This window comes from Brassica napus, chromosome C3 (genome assembly GCF_020379485.1).
Source record: "Brassica napus cultivar Da-Ae chromosome C3, Da-Ae, whole genome shotgun sequence".
Classification (NCBI taxonomy): domain Eukaryota; kingdom Viridiplantae; phylum Streptophyta; class Magnoliopsida; order Brassicales; family Brassicaceae; genus Brassica; species Brassica napus.
Genome location: NC_063446.1, coordinates 5,145,892 through 5,164,161, shown reverse-complemented (window position 1 = coordinate 5,164,161; position 18,270 = coordinate 5,145,892). Strand labels below are relative to the sequence as shown.

Sequence of the window (18,270 nt, the reverse complement as noted above, 5' to 3'; positions counted from 1 at the left end):
TTTTGGACAAGAGAATCAATAAAGAGGCTTGATAGGCTTAACACACAAAAGAAAGCTTTGTAGATCTGCATCTAGGGTTCATGGTTTTATCTTTTTGACATATTTTAGGAAAATATAAATAAAGAATCAATTTCATGATATGTAGCACAGAATATTTGTTTGAGACAACACTAGAGTAGATCTGCGTCTAGAGTTGAAGATTCAAGGGATCTGACAGTTTTTAGGCAATGAAATTCATGAAAATCAATGGTCATAGAATATTTTTTGAGACAATGAAACTTTAGATTATATCAAAGAGAGAGTACCTCATGCTTAGCATCCCATAGTTTCTTGCCAGATAACTTCTGATATTGGTCTAACATAGCACCAAGGTCCATGGAAGGACAACAATAATCAGTCATCTTACCATTACTTGCAAAGACTATGAGAGCAACTTTTGCATCGCAAAGAACCGTGATCTCTTTGGCCTTCTTCACCAACCCATTCCTCCGCTTTGAGAACGTCACCACTCTGTTGTTTGCGTTCTCTATCCTCTTTATCTCTATCTTCCCTCTACCCATCTTTTTTCTCTCTCTTCTCAGTTTTAGGGTTTGCTATGAAATTGTTAAGATATGGAGGAGGAGATATGTGGTTTATATGAAGAAGAAGATAAGGAGGAGCATTAGTCTCAAAGGAACATTGATGAGAGAGAGAGAAAGTGTTTGATTAATGTATAGATGAAGAGAGACCTTTGACAGTTTGGGATGGAAAACAAAGCTACTTTCTTGATGGCACAGTCATGGAAGGCTTGTTTTTGTGGTTCTCTTATTTCACTTAGTCATATAGCCAACTCTATTTTCTCTCCTTTATACACTACCAAAAAGAAAAGAAAACAAAACTTTGAACTAACGTGTAGAACAAATGAAATAAAGTTGAAACAAAATTAGTTGATTTGCTTAACACTCTTCCCCTGTGATTGATGTTTATTGCTTTCATTTGATTTGATCATCTCTGTCTATCTCACTTGCTTCATATAATGTGTCGTTTTAACCTCTGGTCTTTTCCTTAGTATGTTTTCTTGGCTGGACTGTAGATTGAGACTAATTTTTGAAGCTGAAAACAAAAAGGAAAAATAAGTTATCTTCAACAATTTTCATATATATGAATCATTTTTGCAACTAAATATCCATATATGTCTATATAGCAATTTAACCCTATATTAAATAGAAGAAACACAATTTCTATTGCAACTTTGTAGATTAAACCATGACCCATGTCGAAATTAATTAGGACAAGTACTTTTTTTACTGGTTCCTTACTTTGGTAATTCCAGGACTTGCTATTTCGAGAACTCTATGTCATATATAGGTCTTATCGAATATCGTAGCTACCCCATATTAATCAAACTTTTGAAATTATTAAAAATGAAGATATTATGTTGACAAAGAAGTGAGTGAAATAAATATAGTTTAGTTAAATCCAGATTGATATGAAAGAAAGTAACAAAAGGAAAGAAGCAGTGAAATTACCAAAGACTTTGGTATAACCATTGGGATTTTGGAGTTATCATGCTAAAATTAGTATGGGAGAAATGTAACTGGTTGTGGAAAACAAAACAAGTTTATGGTTTTCTGATTCACTTCAACAGGCCACGTGTCGAAGTCTTGTTGGAAGTTTGTGGTCTTATGTAGTACAACTTGTGTGGTAGAGACCGTTTATATGTGATACTGGCGCCGACCAAAGTACCAAATGTCACTGTATAAGGTCGTTATACTATTAGGTGTTTTGCCGAGGATTTATAGCTCTAAACAAAAATTAATCACTGTCTGAAGCTCGTTTACTTGGACATGTTCTTACATTATGTCCTTTTTTCTTGCATAACCCACAAAGCATATGCTCTCTCACCAACACCATCTTCATCACCACCCTTACTGGGTTTTACTCTGACCAGCCTCTAGCATGTTCTACTGTTGTGACCACTCTCACCGCATTTTCTGTTAGGAAATATGCGGTCAAATTTTGCGGTAAATCAGAATTTATGGGAGCGGGAAAGAAGCACACACACAAAATTGTTAACGGAGTTCGGCCAATATTGCCTACGTCTCCGGACCTGCTACAGATCTTTTATTATCAACCTGAGAAATTTTACAAGCTCACAACTCACACCCGATCCCAAATACACTCAGAAATTACTCGTAATTTCTTAAAAAAAAATTTTTGTGAGAAAAAAACTTTTTTTTCTCTTCTTCTCTTCTCTTCTCTTCTCTCGTTCTCTCTCTGTTTTCTTGTTTTGGGATGCATTTCTTCTTCTCCTTAGCTCTCTTTTTAAAGCATGAAGAAGGTGTTTGGTGATCTCACAATCTTTGACAAAACCAACGTCAACAATTTCAGCTCACCGTCTATGGCGTCACCGTCCATGTCGACCAACACGTAAAACGTGTTTTTTTTTACTTACAATCTCCCACTTGAAGACTGATTTCAATCTGTCTTCACACATTGATCGATGTAGCAGGTCTCCCCAGCTTGTTACTCCAACAAGCCAACTGAGGTTGCACACAATCTCAGCTTATCATACGGCACGACCTTCGTCAACATGTCTGCCGGATTCTTGCTTCCTGGGACCTTCTCAAGCACCAACATTTCATCTTCCAACGCTGATCTGATGAAATGATACCGACGATGTATGTGCTTCGTCCGAGCATGGTAAACCGGATTCTTTGCCAAATCGATGGCACTTTTACTATCACAGTACAACACACCTTTCCCTTGGTCATGGCCTAGCTCTTCTAGAAAAGACTGTAGCCATATCATCTCTTTTGTTGCCTCCGTTACAGCAACATACTCAGCTTCACAGCTTGATAGAGATACAATTTTCTGCAACTTTGAAACCCAACAAATTGCAGTACCGCCAAAGGTGTAGACATACCCGGTTGTGCTCTTCGTGCTGTCAATGTCACCTCCATTGTCAGCATCAACATATCCCCGCAATCCCATCTCAGACTTCGTGAAACATAGCGATAAACTTGGATTTCCTTTTAGATATCTGAAAATCCACTTGACGGCTTCCCAATGTTCCTTTCCTGGATTGCTCATAAATCTGCTGACGACTCCCACTGCATGTGCAATGTCTGGCCTTGTACATATCATCGCGTACATCAGGCTGCCTATAGCAGAAGCATATGGAACCTTATCCATACATGCCATCTCGTCTTCCGTCTTTGGAGACTGTTCTCTGGATAACCGAAAGTGACTTGCCAGGGGAGTACTGACTGGCTTCGCGTCATCCATGTTAAACCTCTTGAGGACTTTCTTCACATACTCCTCTTGTGATAGCTTAAGACCTTCCTTGCTCCTACTGATTCTCATTCCTAGAATCTGTCTTGCTTCTCCAAGGTCTTTCATCGCAAACTCTTCTGAGAGTTTCGTCTTCAAGCTATTGATCTCGTGCAAGTCTGCTCCTACTATCAGCATGTCATCGACATATAGGAGCAATATCAAGTAGGACTCTTCAAGCGTTTGAAGTAACAACAGTGGTCAGCTTCACACCTCAAGAAACCAACGCCTTTAATAAAGTTGTCGAACCGTTTATACCACTGTCTTGGAGCTTGTTTTAAGCCGTACAAACTCCTTTTCAGCTTGCAAACAAGGCTTTCCTTCCCTTTGATCTCAAAGCCTTCGGGTTGCTTCATATAAATTTCCTCATCCAAATCACCGTGAAGAAATGTCGTCTTCACATCCATCTGTTGAAGATGCAGATCTTCTTGTGCTACCAGCCCAAGAACCGTTCTAATGGTCACCATCTTGACTACAGGAGAGAAGATTTCGGTGTAGTCAACGCCTTCTTTTTATTGGAATCCCTTCACAACAAGCCTCGCTTTATAGCGCTTACTCCCATTAGGTTCTTCTTTTATTCGGTAGACCCACTTGTTATGCAATGCATTTTTCTCCTTAGGCAAATCTGCTAACTCCCACGTGTGATTGGATAACAACGAGTCCATCTCGTCGTTCATTGCAAGCTCCCACTTGATCGACTCATCAACTTGCATAGCTTCCTCATAACATTCAGGCTTGCCTCTGTCTGTGAGCAGAATGTAGTTGAGCGATGGAGAGAATCTTACTGGCTTTCTGATGATTCTGCTTGACCGTCGTAACTCTGTGACTGGTGTATATGGGACCACTTCAGAATCATCACTTTCTTCAGCCTCACCACCCTCGTCTTGAGAGATTTCTTCTTCTGCTGTTGCGGTATCCTGTGGCAACTCCGGTGTCAGGATATCTTCTAAGTCAACAGCTCCAGGCTCTTTCTTCTCCGAGCCTTCTCTTAGCTTATCCTTGTACAACGCTTCTTCGTTGAAAACAACATTCTTGCTGCGGATGATGTTCCGATTTTCATCATCCCAAAACCGGTAACCAAACTCCGCGTTACCATAACCGATGAAGTAACACTTCTTAGACTTCGAGTCAAGTTTACTTCTTGCAGCATCATCAATATGAACATAAGCTAAGCATCCGAACACCTTTAGATAAGAAAGATTTACTTTCTTTCCACTCCAAAATTCTTCAGGGATCTTAAATCCCAACGGTACAGACGGTCCTCTGTTTATTAAGAAGGTTGCGGTAATGATTGCATCTGCCCAAAACGTCTTTGGCAATCCACAGTGCAATCTCATGCTCCGTGCACACTCATTCAAGGTTCGGTTCATCCTTTCCGCTATTCCATTCTGTTGAGGCGTTCCTGGAATAGTCTTTTCCATCTTGATCCCATTATCAGCGCAATATCTCTTGAACTCGTCGTTGATGTACTCTCCACCATTAGCAGACCTTAAACACTTCAACTTGAGATTTGTCTCAATCTCAACCATGGCTTTCCATATTTTGAAAACCGAAAACACTTCATGTTTGTTCTTCATGAAGTAAACCCACACTTTTCTTGTGGAGTCATCAATAAAGGTCACATAGTAGTACGAACCTCCCAGCGATGCAACAGGAGCGGGTCCCCACACGTCAGTGTGCACCAGCTCTAACTTCTCAGATTTTGGCTCTCTTCCTCCTTTAGAGAAACTAACTCGTTTCTGTTTCCCAAGGATGCAGCTTTCACACATCTGATGATCCACCGTCTTCAGATCCGGAAGAGCGCCATTTTCCACCATGAGTTTCATCCCTTTCTCACTCATGTGCCCCAACCTACAATGCCACAACTTGGTCTGTTTGGCATTCTCGACAACAGCAACAGTGTCTTGATAACTCGTCGTCATATAAAGAGTGCCTCTTTTATGACCTCTAGCCACCACCATGGAACCTTTCTTGACTCTCCAGGCTCCACCACCAAAATTAACATCGTGCCCCGTATCATCAAGTTGACCTACTGAGATCAGATTTCGCATCAACTTTGGCACATGTCTGACCTTCGTAATCTTCCACACACGTCCGTCTGACATTTTCAGGTTGATATCTCCAATACCAACTATGTCCAAAGGTAATCCATCAGCAAGATATACCTTTCCGTAATTTCCCGCAACATAATTCTCCATAATGTTATGGTGCGGTGTGGTGTGGAATGACGCTCCTGAGTCAAGAACCCATGAATCGACTGGGCTATCAACATAGGATATTGACGCTTTGGTGGTACTTGTAGCTGCATCATGAGCTTCAATTTTCCTCGGGGAATCAACAGACACTACCAATGCATCAGCGATTTCACGTGTCACTACATTGGCTCCGCCTCTAGTGTTGTCTTCCTTCTTCGGTGGTGCTCGGCAATTCTTCTTAATGTACCTGTCTTTCCACAATTCCAGCACTCTGCAGGCTGTCGGAATTTGGACTGACCCCGTCCATTCCTTAACTTCGATCTGCCATTACTCCGGTTATTTCTATCTGGGTTTCTCCCTCTGTTTTCCACGTTGAAAGTAGAGCTCGTTGATGCCTCCCCAGAGTCTATCCTTCGAACTTCCTCAGCAAGGATACGATCTCTAACATCATTGAATTTGAGCTTTTGAGTACCCACAGAATTACTAACTGCTGCCCTCATTGGCTCCTAACTATTTGGCGAGATGCCAACAAAATCAGTGCTCGCACTTCATCTTCAAACTCGATTTCAACTGATGACAGTTGGTTGACAATCGTGTTGAACTCGTTCACATGTGCGGCAACCAGGCCACCTTCTTCCATCTTTAGATGAAAGAGTTTCTTCATGAGAAATGCCTTATTGTTTGCCGAAGGTTTCTCATACATATCAGAGAGAACTTTCATGAGCCCTTCAGTGGTCTTCTCCTTCGCAACGTTGTGAGCAACGTTTTTCGACAGTGTTAACCTTATAACACCCAGAACTTGTCTGTCAAGGAGCTCCCACTCATCCTGATCCATCTTCTCAGGCTTCTTGCTCAGCGGTTGATGAAGCTTCTTTCCGTACAGATAATCTTCAATTTGCATTCTCCAAAATGCATAATCTGTACCGTCAAATTTCCCGATACTGTGCGCCGAACCGTCTTCGCCTCCCATCGTTTCTGGAACCACCGTGTATTAGAACACCTACGTCGACAAACCGATGTTACCGACAAAAATTCACTATTCACGAATTACTGTTCACGTGAATATGCGGTCAAATTTTGTTAGGAAATATGCGGTCAAATTTTGCGGTAAACCAGAATTTATGGGAGCGGGAAAGAAGCACACACACAAAATTGTTAACGGAGTTCGGCCAATGTTGCCTACGTCTCCGGACCTGCTACAGATCTTTTATTATCAACCAGAGAAATTTTACAAGCTCACAACTCACACCCCGATCTCAAATACACTCAGAAATTACTCATAATTTTTTTTTCTTCTTTTCTTCTCTTCTCTTCTATTCTCTCGTTCTCTCTCTGTTTTCTTGTTTTGGGATGCATTTCTTCTTCTCCTTAGCTCTCCTTTTATAAGCATGAAGAAGGTGTTTGGTGAGCTCACAATTTTTGACAAAACCAACGTCAACAATTTCAGCTCACCGTCCATGCCGACCAACACGTAAAACGTGTTTTTTGACTTACATTTTCCACATTGATGATACCTAGTGGAAATGCCTTTAGTGACCATTGATTTCGACTTAGGACAGGTTTTTAGGTTATGGCCTTTCCCTCCACAAACCCTCCTGTCCGCAGTTCTTGCAGTAGAACTTTGTTCGTTGATAACACTATATGCTTACGATACGTTCTTGTCTGGGACATAGATAGGTACTTGATTCCCCTGCTTCAGAGCTTTTTATGTTACCAGAATTTTCAAAACGACCCCTAAAATGTCGTGAATAAGGAGACATGGTGGCGCTCTGGTGAGATCTTCTACTGGGTCCAAAACAAGTCCACCATCACTTCCCTTGCTAAGTTTGAGCTGGGCACTTTAGAAAGTGATTTATCAGGTTTCAACAGAGGAAATATGGTTCAGCAGATAGAAGGAAACCAAGAAAGATTCAAAAGGCAGAGCATATATAGTAATGACTTTCATTAATAAACCAAGATTTGCAAAATGTTAATAACAAGACCTAGATGATCAACATTATGAATGTTTTATAAAAACAACTCCAGCAAAGTCGAGACAAAGGTGTTCAAAATTTAGTAATTAGCTGCATAACTACGTGCTCGATATATTCTTCTGATGCCTAAATCTCATTAACCACCCTAACAAATCTTTGCGAATTACAGAATCTTCAAAACCAAATAGAAAAGAAGAAGTGGCAATAACAAAAAGCCCTAAAAAAGACTTTCCATAAGCCTCAGATCCTCTACATAATCTGGAAATATATAAACTAAAGGACGGTCACACTTCAACTCTTGCAACCCTTGCAACCCTTGTATTTCAGTTCTTGCCAAAGTCTTCCTCTCAACATTGTAGTAAAAAACATGAAAAGGATCCGAGAACTTGCTTGGCGACAAGACAATATCACACGTACGAGTCATTCCTACAATTTGAAAATTTTCGGTACATGGATGTTTCCACGAAAGAGGCAGTTCATAGATATTTGTTGACCATTTATTTATCCCAGCAGCATCTTCTAGCAACCACAAGCAGAGAGTTCGTTTGTAATCTGTAAACTGAACCACACCTAATCTACCCTTGTAGTTTATCAAAGTAGAACCTCCTCTATACATGCTTTCATCATCTATATTGATAAAGCTGAACTTCTCAGATTTAACATCAAAGCAAACTATCGCAAAGTCCGTTGAATGGCTGATATCAATGATATTAATGCAAGCGAGGTAATACAAAACCCCATCTATGCAAATCATATGACGATGAGTGTAGGTAGGATCACGGAACATAACATAATGGTATTTGCATTCGATCATTCTCCATAAAAGCTTTCCAGTCTCCAATGTCAGAACCCAAGCCCGGTTGGTGTTGAAGTAAGCAGCTGTAGACAACAATTTAATTTTTTTTCCGGTGGGATCATACCCGCAATACATTACTCGATAATTTAAAATCGATTTCAGTTTCGGTAGTGTAAGAAGCTCTCCAGTGGTGGGATTACAAATCACCCGCTCTGCATAATAATCACGTTCCCCATCTGTACAACATACCAGTCGTCCGTGGAGGAGCGATGAGGTTCTTTCATGATGCTTCCAGGGATGCGTTTTATACCACGTGGCTACAACAGAAGAGTTGGCATGTGGGTTTTGAGTGATCTGAGGTGTAGAGAAGAAGAATAACTTGCCATAACTATTAACGGTGAACAGGCGTGGACGATTCGAGGACTTGGTGAGAAACAGTTCGGTGAAATATGGACTGCCAAGTATGGATGCCCATGATTTCGAAAGGCAACGATGTTGACATGAAACAGAATTAAGATTAAGCCGTTAGATTTGAGAATTAAGCTGCCAGACTTGAAAACACTTATAAACTTTTATAAGGTTTTATAAGGATCACCAGATTTGAGTAAAGCACCACCAGACTTGAGAAGCAAAGAAAAAGAAGAGGAACAGAGAAAGTGACCGTTGAAGATCTTTTTAAACAATCAATATTTTATTGTATTATGTACTGATACAACTTGGTCTTTAAATTCTTGTATTCAGATCCACAATTAAAGGATCAAGGGAATATAGTTTCTCTCAGATCTACTTTCTCTCTCTCTCTCTTTGTTCTTCAATGTTCTTCATCTAAATCTCTTTATCCTCACATTCTTTCATGGTATCAGAGCAAGTAAGCTCCTGAGATTCATTCATCTCTACTCTATTCTCTTTACTTCCGCAAATCTCTGATTTTCCCTTTCTATTTTTGGTAAAGTTCTTCATGTTCTTGAGCTGTTTTTCATTCCCAGAAAAAAAAAATGGAAAACTCCTACACTGATGTCTTTAAATCCGTGTCTATTCTGGTTACCCTCAAGAGAACCAACTACTTACTTTAGTCTAGACTTGTCAAAATCGCTCTTGGAGGCAGAGGTCTTTGGGAGTATGTTGTTGACGGCGAAGACACCAAGAAGATCATCCTAGGAGAGGATGGTAAAGAAGTTGTTGCTGCGGCTAAAGGAGGTAGGAAGAGAAGTCAGAAGGATCTCATGGTCCTTTCCATCATTCAGAATAGTCTTGAAACCTCTATCTTGGAAGCTTACTCCTATTGTGAAACTTCCAAGGAGCTGTGGGATACTCTTCAGAAGGTATATGGCAATATATCTAACATCAGTAGGGTGGTTGAAGTCAAGAGGGCTATCAACACTCTCAGTCAAGAGGACACTGAATTTTCCAAGCATTTTGGGAAGTTCAGATCGTTGTGGGCCGAGTTAGAGATGCTAAGACCGGCATTGATCCGAATGTACTCAATGAGAGGAAGGAGCAAGACAAGGTCTTTGCTTTGCTGTTCACTCTCAACTCGGGTTATAGTGATCTAATCAAACACATTCTAAGAAGTGAGCAGCTTCCATCACTTGAGGAGCTTTGTGCTCAGATTCAAAAAGAGCAAGGCTCAGTGGGACTCTTTGGTGACAAAGGAGACCTCATCATAGCCAACAAGGCTGAAGGAAATGAGCACAAACATGAGGGCATAGCTAACAAGGGGTATTACAAGCCAGAAGACAAGAAAGTGTGGGTGTGTGACCATTGCAAGAAAAAAAGTCACGGCAAAGACAAATGTTGGATCCTTCACCCACACCTCAAGCCTCAAAAGCTCAGGACACCTTACTCTGATGCAAGAGGGAATTTCTCTGGTGAAATGGGCGAGCCATCTACTCCTCGTCCCATGAACTCGGTTGCGGCTGGAGAAGGGAAGACCTTGGGATTCAGTGGCTGTTCTATCATGAGGACTACCCAAGATGAGACAATCAAGAGGTCTGACCTTGATGCTCTCATCAAAGCCCTCAAGGAGAACTCTTGTAACACACTTGGTTTATCCTTAAATGCCTCTTATAAACTGCCCAATGCTCTTGTTACAACCTTGAATGCATCTGATAGCCTTAAGCCAGTAGTTATAGATTCGGGAGCTTCTCACCACATGATTAGTGATGCTAGGTTAATCAGTAATGTTAAGCCTGTCTTAGGTAATGTTATGATTGCAAATGGCGACAGCATACCAATAAAAGGTGTAGGAAACTTGAAACTATTTGAGAAAGATACTAAAGCATTTTATATGCCATCTTTTGCATCTAATCTATTATATGTCAAGAAGGTTGCTACTGATCTTAACTGTAAGGTTATTTTTAGTCCTAATGATGTTGTGTTTCAGGATATTAAGACTCTTAAGATGATCGGAAAGGGTGTTACTAAAGGGGACTTGTACCTGTTTGAAGACACCAAGACTAGATCATGTTTACCTTATGCTTTTAGTTCAATCCCTGTCTTAGAAAATGATGCATTGTGGCATGCTAGGTTAGGTCATCCCCATTCTAGAGCACTAAACCTGTTATTGCCTAATGTTTATTTCAAAAATGATGGTTGTGAAGCATGTATTCTTGGCAAACATTGCAAGACTGTGTTTCCCAAGTCATCTACTATCTATGAGAACTGCTTTGATCTTATACACTCTGATGTCTGGACTGCACCATGCACTTCTAGGGAAAATCATAGATATTTTGTCACCTTCGTAGACCAGAAATCTAAATATACATGGCTGACTATGATACCATTTAAAGATAGAGTCCAAGATGCATTTATAAACTTCCAGAACTACATAATTAATCAGTTCAATGTTAAGATCAAAGTATTCAGGTCAGATAATGGAGGGGAATATACAAGCACAGCTTTCAAATCCCACTTGGCCAAGCATGGAATAAGCCATCAAACCAGTTGCCCTTACACTCCACAACAAAATGGTGTAGCTGAGAGGAAAAACCGACATTTGATGGAAGTGGCCAGGTCCATGATGTTCTACACCAACATGCCTAAGAGGTTCTGGAGTGATGCAGTCATGACAGCATGCTACCTCATCAACCGAACTCCAACAAGAGTCCTTGATGATGCCACACCTTATGAGGTATTGAACAAAAGAAAACCATATATTGACCATTTACGGGTATTTGGGTGCTTGTGCTATGTATTGCAAACAGGTGATCATAGGAACAAACTTGAGGCCAGAAGCACAAAGGCAGTGTTCATTGGGTATTCTACCACTCAAAAAGGTTACAAATGCTACTCTCCAGAGACAAGAAGAGTCTTAGTATCCAGAGAGGTCAATTTTGTGGAATCTAGAGGCTATTATGAGGAGAAGAGTTGGGAAAATCTCAAGGATCTATCTCAAGGGGCCTCAGATAGGGCAAACAACCTACGGATTATCATGGAGAGCCTAGGTATCATCATGACATCGAATGAAGGAACTACTGGTTCAGCAGATAGTTTAGATCAAGGCAATGGTATGGATGTGGCTGAAGAGGCTTCTCATCCTAATCCTGAAGGGGGGAATCAAGAAGATTCGTCTAGTGGTCAAGAGGAACCACACAGGGTCAAGAGGAACCACACATGGGTCAAGAGGATCCACGGACTATTGATCAAGAGCAAGAGGTTCATGATCAGGATAAAAGCCAACAGCAAAAGGAATCAGATCAACAAAATGAAGTTGAAGCTGAGATTGTTGGAGAGGTCCAGCCACTTAGGAGACGCACAAGGGTGAGAAAGCGTCCATCAAATTGGAAGTATTTCAACAGTCAAGCAGTAGCTCATCCCACTCAAGCAACTTGCTCAATTGCTTGCTATCCAAGAGATCATCAAGCCTTCATCACCAACATAAATCAAGAGTACATTCCGAGGACCTATGAGGAGGCAATGGAGATAAAGGAATGGAGAGACTCAGTAGATGATGAGGTTAGTGCCATGATCCGAAATGGAACTTGGTTTGAGAGTGAGCTTCCCAAAGGCAAGAAGGCCGTCACAAGCATGTTACTATTCACTATCAAGTACTTGGCGAATGGACAACCAGAAAGAAAAAAGACCAGAATTGTTGCAAGAGGCTACACTCAAGTCTATGGTGAAGATTACCTTGACACCTTTGCACCAGTAGCTAAGCTTCACACGATACGGATTGTACTCTCATTGGCTGTTAACTTAGAATGGGATCTGTGGCAAATGGATGTCAAAAATGCTTTTCTACAATGAGAGTTAGAAGATGAGGTCTACATGAGACCACCACCTGGTATGGAACACCTTACCAAACCAGGAAATGTATTGAGGCTGAAGAAAGCCATCTATGGCTTGAAACAATCACCAAGAACGTGGTACCACAAACTAAGCACCACACTCAATGGAAGAGGTTTTGTCAAGTCTGAAGCTGATCATACCCTATTCACTCTCACTAGCCAGCGAGGAATCATTGTCATTCTCATCTATGTTGATGACATTATCATCACGGGCAGTGACAAAGAAGGGATCATCTCGACCAAAGTGTTCCTTAAGGCGTCATTTGATATCAAAGACTTGGGAGAGCTCAAATACTTCCTAGGGATCGAGATGTGTAGGTCTAAGGAAGGGTTGTTTCTATCTCAAGGGAAATACACCCTTGACTTACTACATGAGGCTGGAAATCTTGGTGGAAGAGCTGCCAAAACACCTCTAGAGGAAGGATACAAAGTGATGCGTGAGGGGGAGATTGAAGACAAGTCATATGAAGATGTAAAGCACTATAGGAGAATGGTGGGAAAACTCATTTATCTTACCATTACCCGACCAGATGTATGCTTTGCAGTAAACCAAGTAAGCCAACACATGCAAGCTCCCAAAGTACACCACTGGAGCATGGTTGAGAGGATTCTCAGGTACCTAAGAGAGGCACCAGGTCAAGGAGTATGGATGGGATGCAATAGAAGCACTGAGATTGTTGGGTATTGTGATGCGGATTGGGCAGGAGATCGAGTTGATAGGAGATCAACTACTGGATATTGTACCTTCATTAGAGGCAATTTGGTAACTTGGAAGAGCAAGAAGTAAGGTGGTGTCTTGTTCAAGTGTTGAGGCAGAATATAGAGCTATGAGCGAGTTGATTTGGATCAAGGGACTTCTTAAGGACTTGGGAATTAAAGTTACAATGCCAATCACGATGCATTGTGATAACCAGGCTGCTATACACATTGCTAGCAACTCAGTCTTCCATGAAAGGACCAAACATATAGAGGTATACTGCCACAAAGTGAGACAAGCTGTAGAGCAGAAGATCATATTGCCGTGCTACACAAGGAGTGAAGATCAGCTAGCTGATATCTTCACCAAGGCAACAAACACTAAGGTATGTGAGTCCATTCATCCAAGATTGAGACTCATAGACCTATCATGTCAATGATCTCTCCTTCATGAAGTGTTCTACTCTTTTTCCTTGACTTGGGTTTTCTCCCAAAGGGTTTTACCTAGTTGAGTTTTTAATGAGGGAATACTTCATGGCTTCCGAGCTTGACTTGTTCCACATGGTCAAGCTTGAGGGGGAGTGTTGACATGAAGCAGAATTAAGCTGCTAGACTTGAGAATTAAGCTGCCATACTTGAAAACACTTATAAGCTTTTATAAGGTTTTATAAGGTTTTATAAGAATCACCATATTTGAGTAAAGCACCAGACTTGAGTATAGAATCAGAAGCACCAGACTTGAGAAGCAAAGAAAAAGAAGAAGAAGAGAGAAAGTGACCGTTGAAGATCCTTTTTAAACAATCAATATTTTATATTATGTACTGATACAACTTGGTCTTTAAATTCTTGTATTTAGATCCACAATTAAAGGATCAAGGGAATAGAGTTTCTCTCAGATCTACTTTCTCTCTCTCTCTCTCTTTGTTCTTCAATGTTCTTCATCTAAATCTCTTTATCCTCACATTCTTTCAAACGAAACCTAGCTACATGCTTCAACGGTAGTCTCGAGAATATATCGATAAGAAGATCAACTGGGATTATTGGTTTTGTGTATTTTCTTTCGTCGGTTGAAGAATGTGTAGTGGATCTAGACATGGTTAGGTTATCCTCTGGTACGAGTTGCTTCAAGATTTTTATGATCTAGGTTGCATGGAAACGGAAACGTGATTTGTGTTTTTATTTGCTTTGCAAACGTTTTAGAAACGTATATATATATATATATATATATATATATATATATATATAATTGATTAATATGTGCATTCATTTGATTATGTTGTGTTTTTATTTGCTTTGGAAACGTTTTAGAAACGTGTATATATATATATAATTGATTAATATGTGCATTCATTTGATTATGTTAGTATATTTTATAATACAAATAAATAAATAGTCATTCTATTTAATCATACGAAAATAAAATAAATCACCATTAAGCATCAAAGTCATATAAAAAATTCAAAATAACAAAACCCAGTACTTAAATATCAAATAGCTTAACTAAAATAAAAATCATAACAGAAAGTCAAAGACCAATAACATCATCTTCAGCCTCATTTTCATTAGCTCCATCAGACATGGCCGCTTCCAACTCAGGTTCATCAAGAGAAAGATCCTCAAACTCAAGTCTCCCAAGATTAGTCTCATCCAGTAAATCAAATTGATCATCTCCAAAGTCCCACATATGATTGGGACCATCCTTGTATGCAAGACTTCTTCTAGATAGAAGACGAAGATTAGTGTGCACAAGAAGACGAAGATTAGTGTGCACAAATACCAAATTTTCTGCTCTTTGCGGAGCAATCTTGTTTTTTGTTGCTGAATGTATAAACTTGTAAGTGCTCCAGTTCCTTTCACAACATGAAGAAATTGTTCTAATTTATTAAAATAACAAACTAATCCTTATATTTATTATTATTTATAGAAATTGTTCTAAAAAAAAGAGTTTCTTAAACGTTTCCAAAACAGAATCGGGAGTTTCTAAAATAGAAACAACTAAGTTTCCAAACTGAAATTTTTAAGAAACGAGTTTCCAATGCGTTTCCGCAAGTTTCCGAGAGATTCCGATTCTGAAACGTTTCCAAAACGTGAAACGGACCTTCAACGGAGTTTCCATGCAACATAGTTCATGATCATAGCACTAGACCTAGATAGAGTCTCTTTTAGGTTAGTAGCCGGGCTCTCTAAAATATAATAAAAAATATATTATTGTGTTGTATTTGATACAAGACTATAGATTAGCTTTAACATATTGCTAACACCATATAATAATGTAAACTTTCCTATTTTAAATCTAACATAATATAGTAATAATGTAAATATGCTTAGAATAATATCGGTTTACTCTTCAAGTGTTTCCATTATTCTTCTTTATGGATTCACCGGCTGTATAATTTTGGTCTCACATCTTATGGTCCAGTATATCTACAATATGTACCATTTCTTGGTTTTCAAGTTTTCAACTAAATTTATATAAGGAACGATCTTCAATCTTAGACTACCTCAAATCACAATACCTCAAAGAGTTTACAAAAAAGCTTTGTATAATTAAACTTTGTGTAAACTACTATTGGGCCTAGTATCATCTTACTCAGATTCCTAACACAATTTCAACAGGTAAAAGAGGACCTTACATTCAAGAGCTCACCACTCTCATGGAGAATTGCAGTGCCTCATTAGGACCCTTTTAAGTGAGAACTTAGTGATTCTTCCTGTTGAGAGCCTAAACGAGAGGTCTATTATAAACAGTTTGAACAAGTATTTACTAAGTAAAATAAAATGTATATTTCAGACTATTTACCTATCTATCGAGCTAAGGATGAGGTTCCTTCTCCCATCCTTGCAATCACTAAAATCTACCGTAAGATAGAGAGGCGATCCTAATTAAATATGATTTACACTTAACAACTGCACCCTAGCTGATCAAGATGGTCGCACACATATTTTGAAAAACTAGGATACAGTTGAATTATAAAGAATATCTCGCTGAAATGCAGAGGGAAAGTGCTATGTCAGTGACAAAAATCAAAGACATCCGGGAAGTATACCATAACTTCATTAAGATTATATCAACAGAAATAAATAGTAAGTGCACGCTATGCAATAAATCTTACAGGTAATCAGAAGTGTATAGCAGAATGGGAGAGTTTATCTGGCCATATCTTGTCTGCATTACATCAACTGAGCAAAACAGAAAAATGAGCATTTAAAACATAATGGTTCCTGCATCAGAAGGATATCAAACTAGCAGTCATCTTCGTCGTTGTTCTCCATTGTTAATATGCTTTCAGTCATTAAAGAAAACCTCAGACATAGATCCACAAAGCTACTTGTGTCAAAGAACATATCACAGCCCCTAGTTAAATCCATCAAAAAGCAAAACTTTTTACTCCGTAACTTATTTTCCTTTCCATGATATTACTACAAGTCTACAACTGAGACAAATTCTAAAAGTGAAGCAGAGAAACACCCATGAACGGGAGACAACATTAAAAAAATTCACATTAAAACAAAAGGGTTAAGATAGATCATAGACGTAGTCTAAATCTATAAGATGCCAAGACCACGAGTTAAGACATGGCCGTGATTGGGTAAGGTCCCGTGAAGAAATCCATTCGAGAAGTCTGAGGCTCAAGCACTTCTTCGTGTCTCTCTTCTTCATCTTCTTCCTCTTCAGCATCCCAAAGAAACCGCGCATATGAAGCTTGTACATAACTGCAGAAACACAATTAAAAGTATACATAAGCACAAACGTCATAACACTACAATCAAAGCTCCACCAAAGAAGAGAGCTTGACAAGTTACCAGTCATCAGGAGCAGCTGCAACAGCTCGATTAAAATACGACTCGGCACGTGACGAATCCTTATGAATCATCCACACAAGCTCCGCGTACATGGCCAGAACATTCCCATCGTAAGGACTCACCAGAACAGCTCTCCCGCAATACTCCTCTGCTTTCAAGTAATCTCCCCGAACCTGTTCCAAAATCAAAAACACACAAAATCAACACTCTGTTTCGTAAAGTCTCAAACTTTCAGATCTAGAAAGTGGCTACCTCTTTCAAGAACTTGGCGTAATTGCTGAGAAAAATCCCGTTTCCAGGATTAGCTTCAATCATCTTACGATAATGAACGTCTGTGCTATCCTCTCCATCATCACCACCGTCAGATCTTCCGCCGCTCCTGCTCTTCCCTCCTCCGCCGCCTCCAACCTCTGTTTCGTAAGAAGACGCGGGTATAAGCCCGAATCCGATTCCTTCTTCTATATCCTCCATAAGAGCACCGGTGAGGAACTTACTCGCATGCTTAGTCGATGTCAGATGTTTAAGATCGCTCTCCGACGCTGTCCTTTTGATCCTCCTTGTGGATTCGTCGCTGGAGTGGATAGACACGGGGCTGTAACAGCACGAGGAAGAGGAAGAGAGCGTTATAGATCTGGGACGTTGGATCTGATGAAGAGATTCGGGCTCGATTGGAGATTCCCTTGGGCTCGAGACGTGAACCAATGAGGTGAGAAGTGGGGTCGACGCGCTTCGTAAAAGCATAGTTTTTTTCTGGGTTGAGCTTCGTAGAAATTCTAGGATCGAAGGAAGAAGTAAAGATTGAGACTTTGATTTTTTTTGTTTGTGGCTGTGTATGAGAGAAGTGAAGACGGATGAGTTATATATACTGGGGAAGTGGTTTGATTTGAGGAAGGTGAAGGAGAAACAATCCCAGCCGTCGATTAGTTTTTTCATCACGTGGAACTTTAATTCTTTTGTTTGGTTCTCCAAGATATTTTTTGGTTTGGTTCTCCAAAAGTTGTGTACCGAAATAATTTTTAATTTTGACTTTTCCATATATGAGTTTGTGTGCGGATTCTCTGCTCTGTTCGTTAGTACGCAATAGGACGAGTTAGTGTTTTTTTAGTTTAATTTTCTTTTAATTTGCTGAAAGTTCATGGAATATCATCTGTTCTTGACTTTTACCATAGACAGCTCGAAAACATAAAATGGACTACGTATTGTTGAGT

At 39.8% G+C, this 18,270-nt stretch overlaps 2 protein-coding genes across 2 annotated transcripts; both read right to left on the bottom strand.

Annotated features, from left to right (window-relative positions):
* Positions 1-305: 305 nt before the first annotated feature.
* LOC106385362 (floral homeotic protein PISTILLATA) lies at positions 306-560 on the bottom strand (the record flags this gene model as incomplete). Its single annotated transcript, NM_001316203.1, is given in 1 exon segment — positions 306-560. A coding segment is annotated over 1 exon segment (255 nt), but the record flags the coding sequence as incomplete, so codon positions are not given.
* Positions 561-16,617: 16,057 nt separating this feature from the next.
* LOC106386703 lies at positions 16,618-17,916 on the bottom strand. Its single transcript, XM_013826515.3, has 3 exons — positions 17,315-17,916; positions 17,063-17,235; positions 16,618-16,972 (listed from the first exon to the last, which is right to left on the bottom strand). Exons 1-3 carry the CDS (start codon positions 17,801-17,803, stop codon positions 16,828-16,830), a joined length of 807 nt encoding a protein of 268 aa, XP_013681969.2. The 5' UTR covers positions 17,804-17,916; the 3' UTR covers positions 16,618-16,827.
* Positions 17,917-18,270: the final 354 nt, after the last annotated feature.

Bases quoted from the DNA above. Each gene is read 5' to 3' on its own strand.
- LOC106386703 (XM_013826515.3), bottom strand. From the start codon at position 17,803: ATGCTTTTACGAAGCGCGTCGACCCCACTTCTCACCTCATTGGTTCAC. The intron at 17,236-17,314 runs GTAGCCACTTTC...ATTTTGGAACAG, and splicing joins ACGCCAAGTTCTTGAAAGAG to GTTCGGGGAGATTACTTGAA. The intron at 16,973-17,062 runs GTAACTTGTCAA...GTGTTTCTGCAG, and splicing joins GCAGCTGCTCCTGATGACTG to TTATGTACAAGCTTCATATG.